The 17,459-nt window shown below is 58.0% G+C and overlaps 4 protein-coding genes across 4 annotated transcripts; 2 read left to right on the top strand and 2 right to left on the bottom strand.

Moving 5' to 3' along the window:
- Positions 1-3,606: 3,606 nt before the first annotated feature.
- On the bottom strand, positions 3,607-6,120 carry THITE_2119677 (uncharacterized protein). The gene has a single exon (XM_003655652.1). It carries the CDS (start codon positions 5,980-5,982, stop codon positions 3,745-3,747), a length of 2,238 nt encoding a protein of 745 aa, XP_003655700.1. The 5' UTR covers positions 5,983-6,120; the 3' UTR covers positions 3,607-3,744.
- A 1,262-nt stretch (positions 6,121-7,382) lies between these two features.
- THITE_2119676 (uncharacterized protein) lies at positions 7,383-8,160 on the bottom strand (the record flags this gene model as incomplete). Its single annotated transcript, XM_003655651.1, has 2 exons — positions 7,383-7,654; positions 7,935-8,160. Coding segments are annotated over 2 exons (157 nt in total), but the record flags the coding sequence as incomplete, so codon positions are not given.
- Positions 8,161-8,251: 91 nt separating this feature from the next.
- THITE_114017 (uncharacterized protein) lies at positions 8,252-8,992 on the top strand (the record flags this gene model as incomplete). The annotated part of the gene is made up of 1 exon (XM_003655650.1): positions 8,252-8,992. The coding sequence occupies one exon, from the start codon at positions 8,252-8,254 to the stop codon at positions 8,990-8,992; it is 741 nt and encodes a 246-aa protein (XP_003655698.1).
- Positions 8,993-12,209: 3,217 nt separating this feature from the next.
- On the top strand, positions 12,210-16,682 carry THITE_2119672 (uncharacterized protein). The gene is made up of 5 exons (XM_003655649.1): positions 12,210-12,476; positions 12,579-12,762; positions 12,894-14,352; positions 14,410-16,093; positions 16,198-16,682. The coding sequence occupies exons 1-5, from the start codon at positions 12,443-12,445 to the stop codon at positions 16,461-16,463; spliced, it is 3,627 nt and encodes a 1,208-aa protein (XP_003655697.1). The 5' UTR covers positions 12,210-12,442; the 3' UTR covers positions 16,464-16,682.
- Positions 16,683-17,459: the final 777 nt, after the last annotated feature.

The raw sequence follows: 17,459 nt of genomic DNA, 5'->3' as shown, positions 1-17,459 counted from the left end.
TTCCGTGACTGTTGCGAAGGTTAGATGGTGTGGAGGACGGATGCTCGAGTCGAAGGTTGGGGTGACTGTGACGGAGCGAAAACAGAGAAGCCGAGTCGCTGCTGCAAAGAAAAGAAAATGCAAGCACTACCATGCGGGGTTGCAGTGACTTGTGCGCCTGACTCCCAAACACTTTATTCCACTCGGCTTGCGCCGTGAATTGTTGGTGGAAAGAAAGCATGGGACAGTGGAATGAATAACTTTTGCGGATTGAGAAGGAGGCACGATGGGCATGACGACGGCTTCGGGCGGGCCGATGGCGGGGCTCTGCAACGAGTGCACGTACATACCCTTCTTTTGCTGCAGGACGCGACCAATCGGTGGGGTGCGTCCTTGTTGCGATCCGGCAATTAGTAGCTGCTGGGGCAGAATTCCGGACGGCGCGCAGACTCGGGGATTCAAAGGGGATTGGAGGCGGCGACGCGGGTCAAAAGGGTGCGCGCGGAGAAGGAGGAGTTCCCGGGGTGCGAGGAAGATTCGGGTGCGGGTTAGAGAAAAGATGGATGGGTGGAGGGGGGAGGTGTGGGAGTGGGAAGTGGGGAGGACGTTGAGGTTGAGTTTGAAGTTTACCACATGGGGAGAAATGTGGTGGAAGGAAGAGATGGCGGGAAAAAGAGGGGTCGCCAAAGTGTGGCAGAGGCGAGCTTTTTGGGGCGAAAAGCAGTTGTTTGAAAGGAACTGCTCCAAGTTCGATCACGGACCAGGGTGCGAGTGCCCCGCGTACAGTACCAAGTATTCCGTCCATTAAGGTAGTGTACATACAATGCCTGCCTCCATGTACTCACTGTCTGAACTGGCCGTTAGTGCGCTCAGCAGATGATGCTCCGATGCTCTGGTTGCTCTCTGGCCACACACAAGTCCAGCGGGGCAAAAGTTGCTTCGCGCACAGGGCAGCGTGGGATGCCGAAGACTGGCGAGAGTGACGTATCGACCCAAGTCCGAGCTCATCAACAAACCTATTCATCATCCATCATCAAGCTCTAACTCTACCATTTGGGCTGTACGTATGAACTTGTGAAACTTACTGAGGTGACGCGGCAAGCTCGATGGGCAGGGTTGGCCCTGCCCGTCTTGCTCATCTGATCGTCCCTCCCCGCGCTCACAAGCGTGAAGCCTAACTCCCGGTTTCCCCGTGACGTTAGTTAACGTTATCGAGCCACACGAAAAGCGCAGTGTGTCTTTCTGCGCGCAGCATGCCATCGAGCTCATCGAGTGGAGAGCCCCACGCCGAGACCAGGGCACCCCGCTTTTGGACCCTGTCTCTTCATTTGCTTGGCTCTTGACCGTCCTCTTCGACATCATTCGTCCGGAGGTTCCTCCCTGTGTATCCGTATTGGGAATGCACACGGCGCACTGTAACCAGACTGTTGCATGTCCCCATCCTCAGTACCTAGGTACCTTGGTTTCACGATCCCATAGTCACAGACAGAAGATCGCACCGCGAATGGCGGGTTCCGTGGACCGCACCTTGCCAACTTGAGTACAGCTCGATGGCAGGGGTAGCACTCTATCCGTCGCCTCGGTCCTTCGACTACATCAGACTTGGACATCAAGCAGCATCTTCCTCTTGGAGTGTCAATGGATGACTCCCACGTAAATCAACTGCAGCAGGTTCTAAAAGAAGTTTACTCACGCAGTAGCTGGCCAATTAAGGAAGGCGCATCAACTTGAGTTAGCATTGGCTCAGCGGGTCTCGGACTCTCGAAACGCCTTCGAAGTGCCCTTGAAGTGCCCTTACATCGTCGCAGAAAGGCACCGTGCTTGTGCTGTGCTCCGTGGGGTCTGGCAAGTGACCTTGGAGCTTGATGAAGGAAGGATAATGGCCAACCCCTTCCGTCTTGTTTCTGCGCGGGGACAACAGGCAGGCCCCGCTCGCCGGCATGCATTGGGTCATCGTGCCTCCCGAGACGCCAGCAGCAGACTGGATACGGAGATGGTTAAACCCCCCAAAGTCTCGCCGTCGATCGCCCTGGAAGCGATCTAAGATTTCGCTCCTCCATCGGCGACCGATCTTCTCGTGAGACGCACGATAGGCCCCCCCAGCCGTCGATGGCCTCATGTTCAAGGGACTCTAACACTCTTATATCTCTCACTCGTGTATAGGAGCAGGTAAGAGAAACAGAAGGTGGGGGGTTCGTGTGTACAACCAGGGTGCAAATCATGCCGTACAACTCGACGCTGCAGCTGGCAGACCAGCGGACTTGTTGTACCGTTCCCTCCACCCTCGCGGACAGCTCTTCCGATAGGTCGTTCCGGCTTGCAGAGTCCGGGATCTCCGAGTGGCCAAGCCCGTCAAATCCCCCTTTTCGTTCGACGCCTACCCGTTTTTGGCCTTCTATGTTTACGCTCCTCCATTGGCCAGCACAGTAGCACATCAGCCGGGTTCTGCCGTGAAGCAGCCCAAGACAGACCGCGCAGCGTCACTCAACGCCAGGGGCGTCGTGCTGGCCACCATTGTGAGATTATCGCCCTGTAACTCGCTGTCGAGTCAAGTAAGATTTGTCCCAAGGATACTGCGCGGGGCTCGTGCCAGGTCTCCAAGCAGCCTTTGTCTCAAGCGCTCTAGCAAACCCGCCCTTCGCCTCCGCAGGCACCCCAGGAACTGCGTGATCTTAAGGGTGAAGTCCTCGCCCAGCGCTGTAGGGGAGAGAGAACCTTGTCGAGAGGCGAAACTATGAAAAGGTATACGCGTAACTCTCCCTGAGAATCGAGGGACTCACGGTCATCTGTGCCGGACCTGCCGACAGCAGTATCCCTCCGTATCCATTCGCTCTTCCGTAAGTCATCGGGCGTCTACGACTTCAAGAGCCTTGTAACTATTGCCTAAACTCAGTGCTGGTGGCGAAATGACGAGCAGTATGCCGACGCCAGAGTTAGGCAGCGAGCTTGTGTCAAAAACATCACTCATCTCAGCGTGTTTGCTCACGGGGACATGTTCGAATCCTCCCCTCCTCTCCCAATCTCGAACACTCACGTATAAGTATCAGTTGGTTGGGAAGTCGCAAACCCGTAAAAGATATGGAAGTATATTAGCAGAGCGCAACAAGCCTCCCTCCCTCTCAGCCGTCCGCCCCAACACACTTGGTCCCCGCTCATACAAGCCCCAACCCTCCCCGAAAAGGCCGCTATCGACAGCCGGTCAGAACGGGGAAGCCGTGGGTAGATACACGACAATTCACGACGACCAGATGATATGATGTGGCAAGATACAACTAGCTACAAAAAAAAAAAAAAAAAAAAAAAAACCTCAATCCCAGGAGCAAGAGGAAAATACAGGTCCCATTCCGGACGCCTAACCCACAGGGCCATCTCCAACGCCGCCATACTCCTTGTTTGTCCGTCCTCCCTGTCAGCCAGGGGAATCCGTTGCCCAGACTATCCGTTATTCTTTCCCTTCGTTTCTCATACCCTCATCCATCCAGCGGCATAAATCATATCAGTTTCCCCACGCCGTGTGGTGTGTGCTGCGTACATAGTGTAGGCAGCTAACTCCCTTCCCCACGAGATGGGTAGGTAGATACCGGTACAGTACCTAGTTGTCGACCTGACTCCAATCTAGCAAATCCGAATGTTCCCGAAGAGAAAGACGGATGGATGGGGAAAAAAAAGAAAAAGAAAAAGAAAAAGAAAAGAAAAGAAAGAAAGAAAGAAAGAAAGAAAGAAAGAAAGAAAGAAAGAAAGAAAGAAAGAAAAAAGAAACAGAAATCACATAACCACACAAGGACTCGTCCACGCCCTCCTCCTCCCCCCAGCGCCATCGCCGCCCGCGGCAGCACCAGCAGCGCCGACCGCCTCTTCCAGCCCGTGCAGCTGCTGCGCCTCCCGCGCCCGCCGTCTCCTCCGCCGCCCCCCGGCCCCGCGCACGCCCGCCTCTTCGTTCGCCTGCATGTAATCCGCCCACTTGCGCTCCAGCCTGCAGGCGGCGGCCGCGTCGCCGCGCAGTACCCGCTTCGTGTGCTCGTCGACCGTCATCTGCCACTCGTAGAAGCACTTGAGACCAATGATCTCGGCCGGCGCGGCGTTCACGGCAGCAGGAGAGGAAGAAGAAGAAGAAGAAGAGGTGGAGGAGGAGGACGGGGACGAGGAGGAGAGCGAAGAGGAGGAGGAAGGGTGGTGAGAGTGGCTGTGGTGCTCTACCACGGCCATCTTGCCCTTGCCCTTGTCCTTGCCCTTGCCGTCATCCTTCCCCGGCGGAGACACCGCCTCGGCATTCCGGCTGAGGACTTCACGCACGCCGGTCCAGGTGACGCGGACGCAGTCGTAGACGACCAGGTTGAGGCCGATGGTAGGACGGAGCGGGGTCGGGGACGGGCGGCGCGGGGCAGAGGCAGACCGCTTGCGCACCATGGCGGCGGCCTCGGCGAGGACGAGGTCGCTGACGAGTGTGTTGTCCATGTAGACGCTGCGGAGGCGCGTGCATTTCTGGATGACGGGCAGCATGCCCTCGTCGCCGATATTCTCACAGTAGCTGATGCCAAGGTGCTCGAGGCCGGCGGCGCACGGGGCTTTGGCCAGGTGCTCGGAGAAAAGGTTGTTGGTGAGCTGGGCGAGGTCCTCGAGCTCGAGATGGGTGAGGCGGGGCGTCGAAGCTAGGATCGGCTCCAGCGCGGCATCTGTGAGACGCGTCACCCCAGAGAGTTGAAGACCCTCGAGGTCGGGAACCAGGTACCCCAAAGACTCCACTCCGTCGCTGGTGAGCTGTGAGCACCGGCTGAGATCGAGGTGACGCAGCTTGCGAGGAGGGGCCATCGGACGGCCGGTAGCGTAGTCGATCTCGGGGTTGGGTCCGTGGATCATGATCTGGAGGGCGGCGTCGGTCAGATCGTCACAACCCGCCAGGACAAGGCGCTCGAGCTTGTTGGTCCGGAAAATGGCCTCGGCAACGGCCTTGTTGTTGAATCCCGCAATCTCCCCGGCGCGCAGGTCCTTGAGCCGAGGGCACGCCTCAACTACGAACTTGACTCCCCGGGCATCCATATCCTTGCACCAGGAGACGTTGAACACCTCCAGTTGGGGGCAGGAGTTGGCCACGATCTTGCAAGTGGCGTTGTTCACTGCGGCCAGCCCGGTAAGATTCAAGCGGGCGAGCTTGGAGTTGGCCTTGAGCAGCTCGTGTAGGGTCGACCGCTGAAAGTTCCGGCATCCCTCCAGCGTGGCATTGATCAGATTCCGGCACGCCTTGACTACCACCTCGGCCCGTTTGTAGTGTTCCACTTGGACGCAGCCCCTGAGGTTGAGGTCCTTCACGAACGGCCCAGCCGACGCGATGATCTTGGCGAGGGCCTCGGCGGGTATTTCTCGATAGAACTCGGAGGCATCGAGACTGGTCCAAAGCTGGCCGTCAAAACACATCTCATAGAACTCCTTGGACACTGCCGAAGCGCGGACGAGCTCCTTTGGTCTAAGGAACGAGAGAACATAGACTCTCAGCTCGTGGGGCAGACTCGCCCACAGACTAAAATTGCCTGATTTCTGCTTCTTCTTGACTTTTGCTGGCAGGGAAACAGTGTTCGACATGGCTGGAGTGCAGTCAACCGTTCGAACGGCCAACGCTGAGTCTTCGCCCTCAATACTCGGCGACTCGGCAATCGGACTCCCCGGGATAGACGTGTGAGCGCTCGAGCCCGCGGCCGCTGATGGCTGAGAGAAATAGGAGCTGGCGCTCGGCTGGCCGAACGGGGAGGCTGTGGAGGTAAGACTGATGCAGGAGAGGGCTCCTGAGATGCTGTAGGGACTGCTCGCGGACCTCGGGCGGCCGGGGCGCTTCAGAGAAGGGAAAGACGACATTTGCTGCAACCCCCGCAGCAGTCTCTGCGGCCTCCTCTTCTTCGACTGTGGTCCTGCCCCGATTTCAACGGGAACGTCGTCGGCTGGAACACCATCTGGATTTTCGGGGCTGGGAGGAGCGCTAGGTGGGTCGTGCACGATCTCGAGGTCGGCCATGACGGCGGCCGTTCCGAGCGAGAGATGATTCGTTGGGGTTCAGGACGGGGAAAGCAAGTGAAGAACAACTATTTGGCTGGAAGGAGTCGGTAAATGCAAGCCCGCCAAACGCATGTGCTGGGACTTCCTCCACCTTCCCCGGATGCGGCTCGCTATTGGCGAAATCGAGGTTTGCGTCAGGTGTGATGTCGACTTGATGGATGTGTGGAGTCCAGATCAAACACGACGGGCTCGACCGAACAAAGGCGCGGAGACCCCGACTCGCCTCGCAGACAGCTACTTCCCTGCCCGAGGCATACCGAGTGTTGGCTCGCTTCCAGGAAAGATGCGTAGCTTAAAGAACGGATGCCGAAACCGGATGTCCAGCCGCGCGGCCTTGGATTGCGTCCGCCGTGTCGATTGACGCGGAAACAGACGATTCTGTGCTGCACCACAGCGTCCCAATGAGCAAGGCTTCGAGCTGAAGCACACTACCAAGGCGGTTAGGGAAGCGGTTCGGAGCGGAAACTGCTGAGGGATCGTCCCGCAAATTCGCGAAATCGAAGCGGTCGAGTCATGCACTATCAGAGTCGCGGAGCAGGCACAGGAATCCGGGCGATGAGACGGGACTTGTCGCCATTCTTCAAGGGGCGAGAAGCTGGAACCAGGCCTCCTAAAAAGAAGGTCAAGGCGGGGCATACGAGGCGAGGTTCCCCAAAAGAAGCAACGTGAGGGGGTAAAATAACGTTACCTTACTGACCTGGCGGATGTTGGACAGCCAATAATTAACAGTGACCGCCGGTTCCCTCCTATGCACAATCCATACTATTGATACCGTCAGCCCAAGATACGAGACTATCGAATCTTGATTCCCAACTAAAGACCCTGAACATCGCCCCTTGGCAAGTCGGTAGGTACTTCGAGGCTGAGCTGGGTAATCGAAAAATGAAGACCTTGCAAGATGCCCCCCTTATCATACCATCCACAGGTTTCCTGTTGCCACCCACCTGAATTTCGAAGGATAGAGTGACGCTCAATTGTCAACAGCGCAAAAATTAAGCCACCACCTGCTTTCCATCTGACCAGCTCCTATGGCCCTGTTGGGGAGGTGTGAGGCACCCTGAGACTTCCCCATCTGGCCTCGACTGGCTGCAGTTCGCTGGTCGGTGCTGCAGTTGCTGGCTGGACGGGGGATCAGGATGGTGGGGTGAGTTGCGATAAGTCCTACCCCACAGGGTCTTATCTGTTGTGGTTCTCAAACACCAGGTTAAAGTGGGTCCAAATGGCTGCACCACACACCCATTTTGACAGCAGTAGCAACAGTGGGCAACCATCGCCATCGAATTTGAAGCTGTAGATACTGCAAAAAACGGCCCAAATGGCCATTTTCTGGTGTTTTCGAGTGCTTGTTGATGTTTTGATACTTCCTTTTTAGGCATCTCCTCTGTTGCGTATGTCGGGCCCGCTAAAACACCTTACGCAGGCGAGCAACGCCTGCATACTGCATTGCCTGCGATATCTGCGATGTGCTTGCGATGGCCAGGATAACTACGATATCTGCAACCGCCGTTGAATATCCTGGGCTCCGACCGCTGTGCCGAACCGCCATGCCGACCGCTGTACCGACCGCAGTTCGATAACCAGGGCGCCGACCGCCGTGCCGACCGCCGTGCCGACCGCCGTGCCGACCGCCGTTCAATATCCAGGGCGTAGACCGCTATGCCGACCGCCGTACCGACCGCCGTTGAATATGCAGGGTGCCGACCGCTATGCCGAACCGCTGTTCAATATCCAGGGCGCCGACCGCTATGCCGAACCGCCATGCCGACCGCCGTGCCAACCGCAGTTCGATATCCAGGGCGCCGACCGCGGTGCCGACCGCCGTTCGATACCCTGCGTGCCGACCGCCGTACCGACCGCCGTTCAATAACCAGGGCGCCGACCGCGGTGCCGACCGCCATTCGATATCCTACGTGCCGACCGCCGTGCCAACCGCAGTTCGATATCCAGGGCGCAGACCGCTGTACCGACCACCGTTCAATAACCAGGGCGCCGACCGCTATGCCAAACCGCCGTTCGATATCCTGCGTGCCGACCGCCGTGCCGACCGCTGTTCGATATCCTGCGTGCCGACCGTTGTGCCGACCGCCATGCCGACCGCCGTTCGATATCCTGCGTGCCGACCGCCGTACCGACCGCTACTGCAGTGCCCGCGATGCCCGCGATACCCACGGTGGCCGCAATATAGCTTCGACGCCGTAATGCCCGCGGTACCCGCGATACAGCCACGATGCCGCGGTGCCTGCGATACAACGACGATGCCACGGTGCCAGCGATGCCCGCGGTACCTGCGATACAACGACGATGCCGCGGTGCCAGCGATACAGCTACGATGCCGCGGTGCCTACGATACAACGACGATGCCGCGGTGCTAGCGATACAGCCACAATGCCGCGGTGCCTACGATACAACGACGATGCCGCAGTGCCAGCGATACAGCCACGATGCCACGGTGCCTGCGATACAACGACGATGCCACGGTGCCAGCGATGCCCGCGGTGCCTGCGATACAACGACGATGCCGCGGTGCCAGCGATACAGCCACGATGCCGCGGTGCCTGCGATACAACGACGATGCCGCGGTGCTAGCGATACAGCCACAATGCCGCGGTGCCAGCGATACAGCCACGATGCCGCGGTGCCAGCGATACAGCCACGATGCCGCGGTGCTAGCGATGCCCGCGGTGCCTGCGATACAGCCACAATGCCGCGGTGCCAGCGATGCCCGCGGTGCCTACGATACAACGACGATGCCGCGGTGCCAGCGATGCCCGCGGTGCCTGCGATACAACGACGATGCCGCGGTGCCAGCGATACAGCCACAATGCCACGGTGCCAGCGATACAGCCACGATGCCACGGTGCCAGCGATACAGCCACGATGCCGCGATGCTAGCGATGCCCGCGATGCCCGCGATGCCCGCGATGCCCGCGGTGCCAGCGATACAGTCATGATGCCGCGGTGCCAGTGATGCCCGCGATATAGGAAGGAAACGCCTAAAAAAGGAAGTATCTAAACAATAAGCCACCATCAGGATATTGCTAAAATGCATCAGGAGCTTCGAATTCGTGCCCAATACAGTGATTTAAGCGGTTATATGCCTATGTTGTGGTGGGCGTTGTAGGCGTTGTTGTGGGCGTTGCTCGCCCGCGCAGTATGTGTAGCGCCTCCGACGTATGCAACAGAGGAGATGCCTAAAAAGGAAGTATCAAAACATCAACAAGCACTCGAAAATACCAGAAAATGGCCATTTAGGCCGTTTTTTGCAGTATCTACAGCTTCAAATTCGATGGCGATGGTTGCCCACTGTTGCTACTGCTGTCAAAATGGGTGTGTGGTGCAGCCATTTGGACCCACTTTAACCTGGTGTTTGAGAACCACAATGGTCACCTTCCCCGCCATTCAAACATGTTAACGTTAGTTAGCCCCCTTGTGAAACTGACTGGCTGAGCGTGACTGCGTGCTGCATCCATCCGGGTTTCTCAACGAGTTCCGCGTCTACGGAATAACTGCAATTCAAGGAGGTCGCCCAAGGCAAAACCTATGTGCATGCTTTATAGATGCGCATCTTTTGCTGGCTCTTCCTCCTGGACCTGTCCAAGCTGGTTTTTGATGTGAGGTGCTACCTAGCGGATGTCGGGGGAAGTTGGGGAGATGTATCCGGAGGGCAGCATCTGCCCGCATCATCCGATGGTCATCGCACAAAATTCGCCGTTCACGACACGAACACGATACGAGGTAATTATGGCACAGGTCTCTCTCAAAAAGCGGTTATTAGGCTGCGGCATTAATACAAGCAAAGATGGAATGTGGCTGGCGTACGAAGAAGTCCGCTGACACGACTCGCTGTGATCCGGTCCCATCTGACCCATCCAGCTTTTGGGGCCCACCTGGACAGGTTTTTGGCCACGCGACCTTGGACAAAGAACGAGGATGTGTTCGATTTGGCCCAGCTGAAGCCTGGTGGCCACCCGCTGGCCGCGACAAAAGTGAACCAATATAATTAACGCCGCCTCGAGAATGCCGCCAGGCCGTTTCAGGCCGGAAGGCCGGGGCGCAAGCCGACCGGAACGGAAGACTTGCGCCGGCCCGCCCGATCATCGGCAGCGAATAGAAGTCCGATTGACCGGAAGCCGGCCCGCCGCGTCCCGGGCAGACCAGCCCCCCCGGCTCCGTTTCGCCACGGGTGCGGATTACATACCACTTGATGTTCAGTTGATGGTGACCACTGTGGCAGCGCAATTGCCCGAGCATTAAAGGTCGCACCTTCAAATGGCCCCGGCCGGGGAACGACTGGCTGAAAAAAAAGTGCTTGTGCCAACGAGCACGTGCTGTTGTGATTAACTTACCTACCTAAATGACTGCGTTACTCGTGGAGGTACGGAGAGGCAACCAGTAACCAGCCCCAAACCCATAGCCCATGTTTGTAGCGTGATGTCTCCGTTGCGACTTGCAGGCAGGTCAGAGCGTTGTGGCCGTCTGTCTCTCTGTCGCGCGAGTTGCTGCGCTACTCGAAGTAAACATTTGCGGTATTTCCATTTGTAGCAGTGAGTTAGGTAATTCGCACACTCAACAGCATGTGAACACCAGCCAAGACCTTCGAACGTGGGGTGGTGTTCACACAGTGCACCATGGCGCCCGGTTCTCCGCCCCCCCCACTTGTGGACGAATCACCAAGGTAGGAAGTTAGTGTTGGGCCAACAGAGTGTTAGGTGGCAGGTTCATTGTCAAGACGCTGTATCTCGCGTAATGCTTTCACGAGATTCTGACGGCCCAACCCTGCGAAAGCCGAGTCCCTGATCACATTGACCATCCTGGTCGGGAGTGGGACCAAAGCTGCACGATGACCTCGTTGGGACTCGGCCTTGTTGTTGACGGTGGTTGTGGGTGTGTAATGGATCGCCGCCGCTGGGGAATCCTGCTGGCTGCGGCCCATGGAGACCAGAGCGGCTTGCCGCAGCCCGGCCCGACCGACCACCGTTTGTGCGTGGTGACACTTGGCTGCAGGACTTGGCTTTGCCCGGTGCATATACATGCCAACCTACCTAAGTTATTCCTTCTACTGTGATATACCGAAAAGGAGTTGGGCCCAACCGACATGAGTTCAGAGGTTGAAGCTTGGCTGCCCGGTGTTGAACCATGTCGCTGCAGCTCGTAGCCCTGTAGGTACGGAGTGTTCCGTACTGTGTGCAGTTGTATGCACGCAACCCTGACCCCGGCTCGGTTCCCAACAGAGACGACAGAGACGACTCGGTCAAAAAGTCACCTAGGTAAGGAACACTGCTAGGGTAGCTGTGCGCAACATGGCCTTATTTTGACTGTGGCGGCTGGTTTCAGTGTTGGACGGTGCGGTCCGTCGTTCGACCACCAGACCGCAGCGCCCGTAGTGTTGCGTCAAAACGCCGTGGGACAGGACGCACCAGCTTCCAGGTTCCTCTACGGTGTACCGAAGAAGCCCGTGTACCTATCTCGCACCCAGATGCCCAGGCAGTCTGTATTCCGTACCTCTAGGAACTAGGTAGTCCCATATACCGGGATTTGGCTGCAGCCTGCCGTTTTCGATGGCGGTCAGGGCCCATACAGTGTGGCCACACCACAGCAATGGGTTGCAAGTGGCCAACTTCGTCCCAGTCATGCATCAACTCAGGGATGGGCAACGACTGATGGAAGTGCGGATTACTGATGACAGGTATTAGGCGCCCAAAGCTCCAGCCTTGGCTTCCAGCACCGGCAACAGTTGAACTCAAAGCTCCTGCTTATACTGCGTATACTTTTCTGTGATTTTGACTCGATCGTTCTTTACTGCCTCACACTTCTGTCCCTGCCATCCTGTGTATTATTACCTGGTATTACCAGCATCTCGGAGTGCTTCGACAAGGGTGAATTGCACTGAGGAGGAAAAAGAGTTAGGGTGGAACAGGCAGCGAGTCCACTCTTGTGTGCCCGGCGTGCCGGAATGCCGTCGCATGCTTCGCCAGCCCTGTGAGCCATCAGAAAAACCTTGCGACCCGTCCCTCCTGCGAAACATTCCAACTTGGAAGGGTTTCAGTCGATTCTTTTCCGTCGCCAATCCGACGATCGTTCTTGCGTTGCTCTGTCTGTCTGGCACAAGACTGATGCTAACAGATGCTAACGTCGATGTTAACGTTAGTACCTGAAAAAAAGTGCTAACTTAATTCCACTCAAGCCTGCTCGGCGGCCCCTTCAACGTTGGCGTTACACAGGCGCTGTGCTGTGGCTTGGTCTTTGCGCGACGCAACTTGAACCCCACCAACCGATTTCTCCATCGAACAACAACCACCACCAACTTGCTCGCCATCTGGATCTGACCTAACAGATTGCTTCCCCGCTCCCGCCGAGGAAGCTGGCAAAATCTTCTCCTGTTTCCTCTCGAGCTGGCCAGAACTTGCCTGCTTCAATTATGCTCGGGATATGTGGTGGAAACTCGGACAATGGTGAGCCCTTGGCATCCCCAAGCAACCCGTAAAATCCGCCTCGGCTTGCGCCCAGACTCGCGCTGACACAGAGGCCGCGCGCGCCGCGCCCCCCCTTGGCAGGCGACAACAGACCACATGACGCCGCGACCGGCGGAGGAGACAGGCTTTGGCCGGCTTTGCAGATCCCCAAGAACCGCAGCACAGGAAACTTGGGGGCTGCCGGCGACGACAGTTCCGACAGGGCCCGCGTCCGCTTCTCGTTCGATGCCGGCGCCGGCGCCGCCGAGTACGACGCACTCTCGAGGTCAGCATGCGAAACCAACCCGCAGGCGCTTGTTTGTGCCCCGGAACCTGCATCTGAACGGCAGGACAAGATTGGGTCATAGGCGGAGTCATCGTCGTCGTCCAGATCTGACATGGCACGTTATTTTCTAGGAGCGCCCTCATGACCGACCACGACCACGGCTTGGGCATGTCCGGGCTGAGACGAATACGTCAGCAACACAATCCCATGCGTGTCCCTACTTTGCCTGCCTCGTCTAGCCGGACGCCCTCCGACGGCACCCTGACGAGATCTGCCTCCATCTCCACGCTGCTAGAACCGCATGTCCAATCAATACCGCTTTCGCCCGGTCCTACCTCGCCCACCTTCACCGAAGATCTCTCGCGTTTCCCGTCCGAATCGCTGCATTCTTTCTCGTTTGCCCACCAGTCCGAGGACCTGATACACAGCCGCCAGAACGTTCTGAAGCGGTCAATCGAATTCATGAAGGACCGGAAGGGTTGGACTGTCTCGTCCAACGCCGGGATAGCCAGCGCGCAGGCGCGCGTCACTGGAGACGTGGAAATGCAGAATATGCTTGATCTTCTGGCGAAAGCGCAACTTTTAGGCGCTGGGAATATTCCTCATGGAGACTCCGGCATCCTTACGGGCCCCCTGACGGGGCCGGCGGCCACTTCAGACGCAAACGTATTCGACAAAGGATTTGCCCCAAGGACCGCAAGCCCCGAATCCATAGACAGGACGCCTCTCGTGTCGCCAACCGCCCCTGTCCCAGCACCAGGGCCCAGCCCCGTCGAATCTCGGGAATCCGAGAGGTCGGCCGTACCGGCTTTGGCGACGGATTTGCGACCCGAGCCTTTGCCCAGTGAGGGCACCGGGTCCGAAAACTCGTCGAGGACGCCAACGAATGAAAGCGGCACAACGGCAAAGACCTCCCCCCCGTCATCGAGGCGTCCCAGCGTGCTGAAGCGAACAATGACCGAGTCGGACACGGTTCAGGTGTCGGTACAGCAGAAGCTCGTCGACGCCATGGCACGTCCGTTTCTCGCTATCGAGCCGCCCCAGCCGCAGCCGCAGCACAGGCCATCACAGCCGTTCCCGCCCGCCATCCACCCGCCGGTTGCCCCGGCCCCGGCAGCGCATGGCCACGCGATGAGATGGGTGCCTGCTGCGCAAGCAATCTTCACCACGGAGGCGAAATCGCCGTGGACAATACACTCCGCCAATGATATTGCCTGCTTGCTGTTCGGTGTCACAACGGCTGAGGTGAGGAAAATGGGCATACTGGAGGTGGTCCAAGAGGAGCGCAGGGCCTGGCTTGTGCGTAAGTTGCAGAAGGGCCTCCGCGACGATTCCGGGGATGGCTCCGAGGGCGAGATTTCCGAGCCCTCCCCTGCTGTGCCGTCATCAACGCTCCTCGGCGCCCGCACCGGTGGGATCACGGCGAAGCTCCTCAGCAAGCCCAACTCGAGATCCCAGACACCCAAAACCGGAAGGCGGCCGGCGACCATTCACAACGGAGACCCGAAGCCGCCGAGGCCGGGACAGGCTCATCGCACCACCAGCAAATCTAGAGGCGTGCTGCTTTGTGGAGACGTTGTGCCGATTCAAGTGAGTACGAAGAAATAGTGCAAATTTTGGCTCTCCGTGACTAACACGGCTGGCCAGAAACGAAACGGAGCCACTGGCTCCGCTAGCTTTTGGGTTATTGAAAAACGGGTGGGCTTGATCTGGGTGTTGGAGGAAATCCATGAGGACGTTGCTTACATCGATCTCGACGAAGACGGCACTGTGACCAAGCTCTCCGGCGCTCTGGGGCCGATTTGGGGCGATGAGAACCTCAAGCCGGGTTTGGATATCGGCTCGTTGATTCCCCGGATTTCACGGCAGGGTATTGACCCGCGCTTTGGCGAGATCGACTACCGAGAAGTCGCGAGGAGGAAGTACTACACCTGCCGCACCCGTGACGGGATTCACATCCCAGCGACTGTGGAACAAGTTAGGGGGTCCACGCAGCTGCGCGTGTCAAGCTTCCCGCACATCGCCGGCATTGTTGTGGTCCGTCCCCAGGACCTCACAATCCAGAGTTCGAACTCCGTGTTCTGCGGCGCGCTCTTCGGCCACGAGAAGCCGGATGGCATCTCGATCAACCAGCTGGTGCCGAATTTCGACAAGATCCTCCGCATCCTCACCGAGCGGGATGGCGTTCACTTCGTTGAGGGCATTGTGATACCTGAGCACTCGTTCCGCAAGGCTTCAGCGTTCTTGGCGCTTGAGGAGGGCCGTCCGGATGCTGCTGCGGCATTCCTGCGCCCCGAGTGTCTTCCGGCCCGGCACCGCGACGGCTCTCAACTCAAGATTGACATCCAAATGCGAGTCGTCAAGAGCGAAAAGCACATCGCGGCGCACAGCCCAGCCGTCCTGGAGAACAGCGAGGAAGAGTCGACGTCGGACGAAGCCAGCGACAAGTTCGTCGTCGCGCAGACGGAGATGGTATACGCCCTCTGGATTACGTATTCGAGGCATCTCCACGCTGTGCGGAGAGACTTGGCTGTGTCATCGCCGTTGCTCGCCGGCGTGGCTACCCCATTGCACCAACCGTCTCCTGGTCAGACGCCCGCCCCCACGCCGCCGGAGCTGCAATCCGATTCGGACGAGTCTCAGGTGGAGGAAAAGCCCCGAAGCTCGTCCTTGGCCCGGCAACTCAAGACTGCTGCCGTGAACGCCGCCGCCAAATTGACAGGCTCCCAACGAGCCTCCGAGCCGCAGCAGGGGCAGACGGTGGCCGCCCAGCCAGCCGAGCCACCCAGGAAGAAGACCATCGACGACTTTATCATCTTGGAAGAGATGGGCCAGGGCGCCTACGGACAGGTCAAACTGGCGCGGTACCGCCCAACGGGCAAGACGTGCGTGCTCAAGTACGTCACCAAGAAGCGCATTCTCGTCGACACATGGACTCGCGACCGCCGACTCGGCACCGTCCCACTCGAGATCCATGTGCTCGACTACCTGCGGCGCGATGGCCTCCGGCACCCCAACATCGTCGAGATGGAGGACTTCTTCGAGGACAGCGTGAACTATTACATCGAGATGGCGCCGCACGGCCGGCCCGGCCTCGACCTGTTCGACTACATCGAGCTGCGCACCAACATGGATGAGCAGGAGATCCGCAGCATCTTCGTGCAGGTCGCCCGCGCCGTCCACCACCTTCACACCAAGGCGCTCGTGGTGCACCGCGACATCAAGGATGAGAACGTCATCCTGGACGGCGAGGGCAATATCAAGCTGATCGACTTTGGAAGCGCGGCGTACATCAAGAGCGGGCCCTTTGACGTCTTTGTGGGCACCATTGGTGAGTTTTGACTTCTCCGCTCCCCTCGCCCCCACCCCCAACCCCTTTCCCTTCTCTCTTTGAAAATGGGCGTAGCGCTAACCCCCGCCTTCCCCCCTCGATAGATTATGCCGCCCCAGAAGTTCTGGCCGGCAAGCCCTACGGCGGGAAGGAACAGGACGTCTGGGCCCTCGGCATCCTGCTGTACACCATCATCTACAAGGAGAACCCGTTCTACAGCATCGACGAGATCATGGACCACGACCTGCGCGTGCCGCACATCATCAGCGAGGAGAGCATCGACCTCATCCGCAAGATGCTCAACCGCGACGTCCAGCAGCGCTTGGACATCGAGCAGGTGCTTGCGCATCCTTGGTGTCAAATGCTGTGAGCTCTTAGAGCTGTCTGGGGATTTGAGAGTGGGCGGAGAGGAGGTAATAATGGAGGGGATCCGCCTTCTTGCGGAGGTATGTGCCGCGGTCGATCTTGCCCTCTCGGAGAGGAGAGAGTGGGCGATGTTTGGAGTGTGCAGAATGCATGGAACTCCGAGGAGATGGGATATATGGCTCAACGAGCGGGCGACGGCGGGCGATCCGGCCTGCAGCGACGAGCCGTCTGCCTGGTATATTGGGCGCTCGCAGCACCTTGAGGAACCACAGCGGAAAAGGAGGGCAGTTTGGTTTCCTTGCCCTCCTTTTGTTTATTTTTTGCTTTGGTTCCACGGTGAGAGCGTTGTTCTTTTCCCCTTTGGCTTCCCTTCGGTTGTGGTATGGTTCTGGGCTTGCATCATCATCATCGGTGGCGTACAACTGCTTTTTTTTTCTTTTTCTATGGACAGCGTGGCGGGTGTCGTGGATGTTCCCAGCATGGAGAGAAGATGAGACAAGAGGTTATGATGCCATTGCATCGTTTGCTTTGTCCTCTTGCTGGCTGGCAGCCGGGAGTTGGTAGATTGAGTGGAGGTAGCTGGCTGTTGTTGTTGCGGTTGCAGCTGTCGTTGGCTCCTAGATGATTGTTTGGGTGGAAGAAGATCGAGCGAGGGCTGCGATGCGTTTGCAAAGAGATTGTAGACACGGATGAGACATACGGGACACACGGACGCGCAGATACGGTTATACCCATATATACACGCTGAAATGAGAAAGGCCGTTTTTCTACCCAGTCGGCAATGTGGTTTTTGTTGTCGTTGGAAAGAGGGGGTGTGATGTGTAAGAGGGTTCTCACTGTGTAAGAGGGTCCTCTCCGCGTTGAGATACCAAGTCGGCGGCTCTTGGGCAAATCCGAGCCATACCAAAATCCCTAGAGACTCAAATCCTGACCCGGCGCTCCATACCCTCCGTCTTTGACGGGCCACGGGGTATGAGACTCGCCGCCTTGAGGTACCTCA

Source organism: Thermothielavioides terrestris, chromosome 4 (assembly GCF_000226115.1).
Source record: "Thermothielavioides terrestris NRRL 8126 chromosome 4, complete sequence".
NCBI lineage: Eukaryota > Fungi > Ascomycota > Sordariomycetes > Sordariales > Chaetomiaceae > Thermothielavioides > Thermothielavioides terrestris.
Note: the sequence above shows the minus strand (reverse complement) of the source record. Positions and strands in the feature narration are given on the sequence as shown.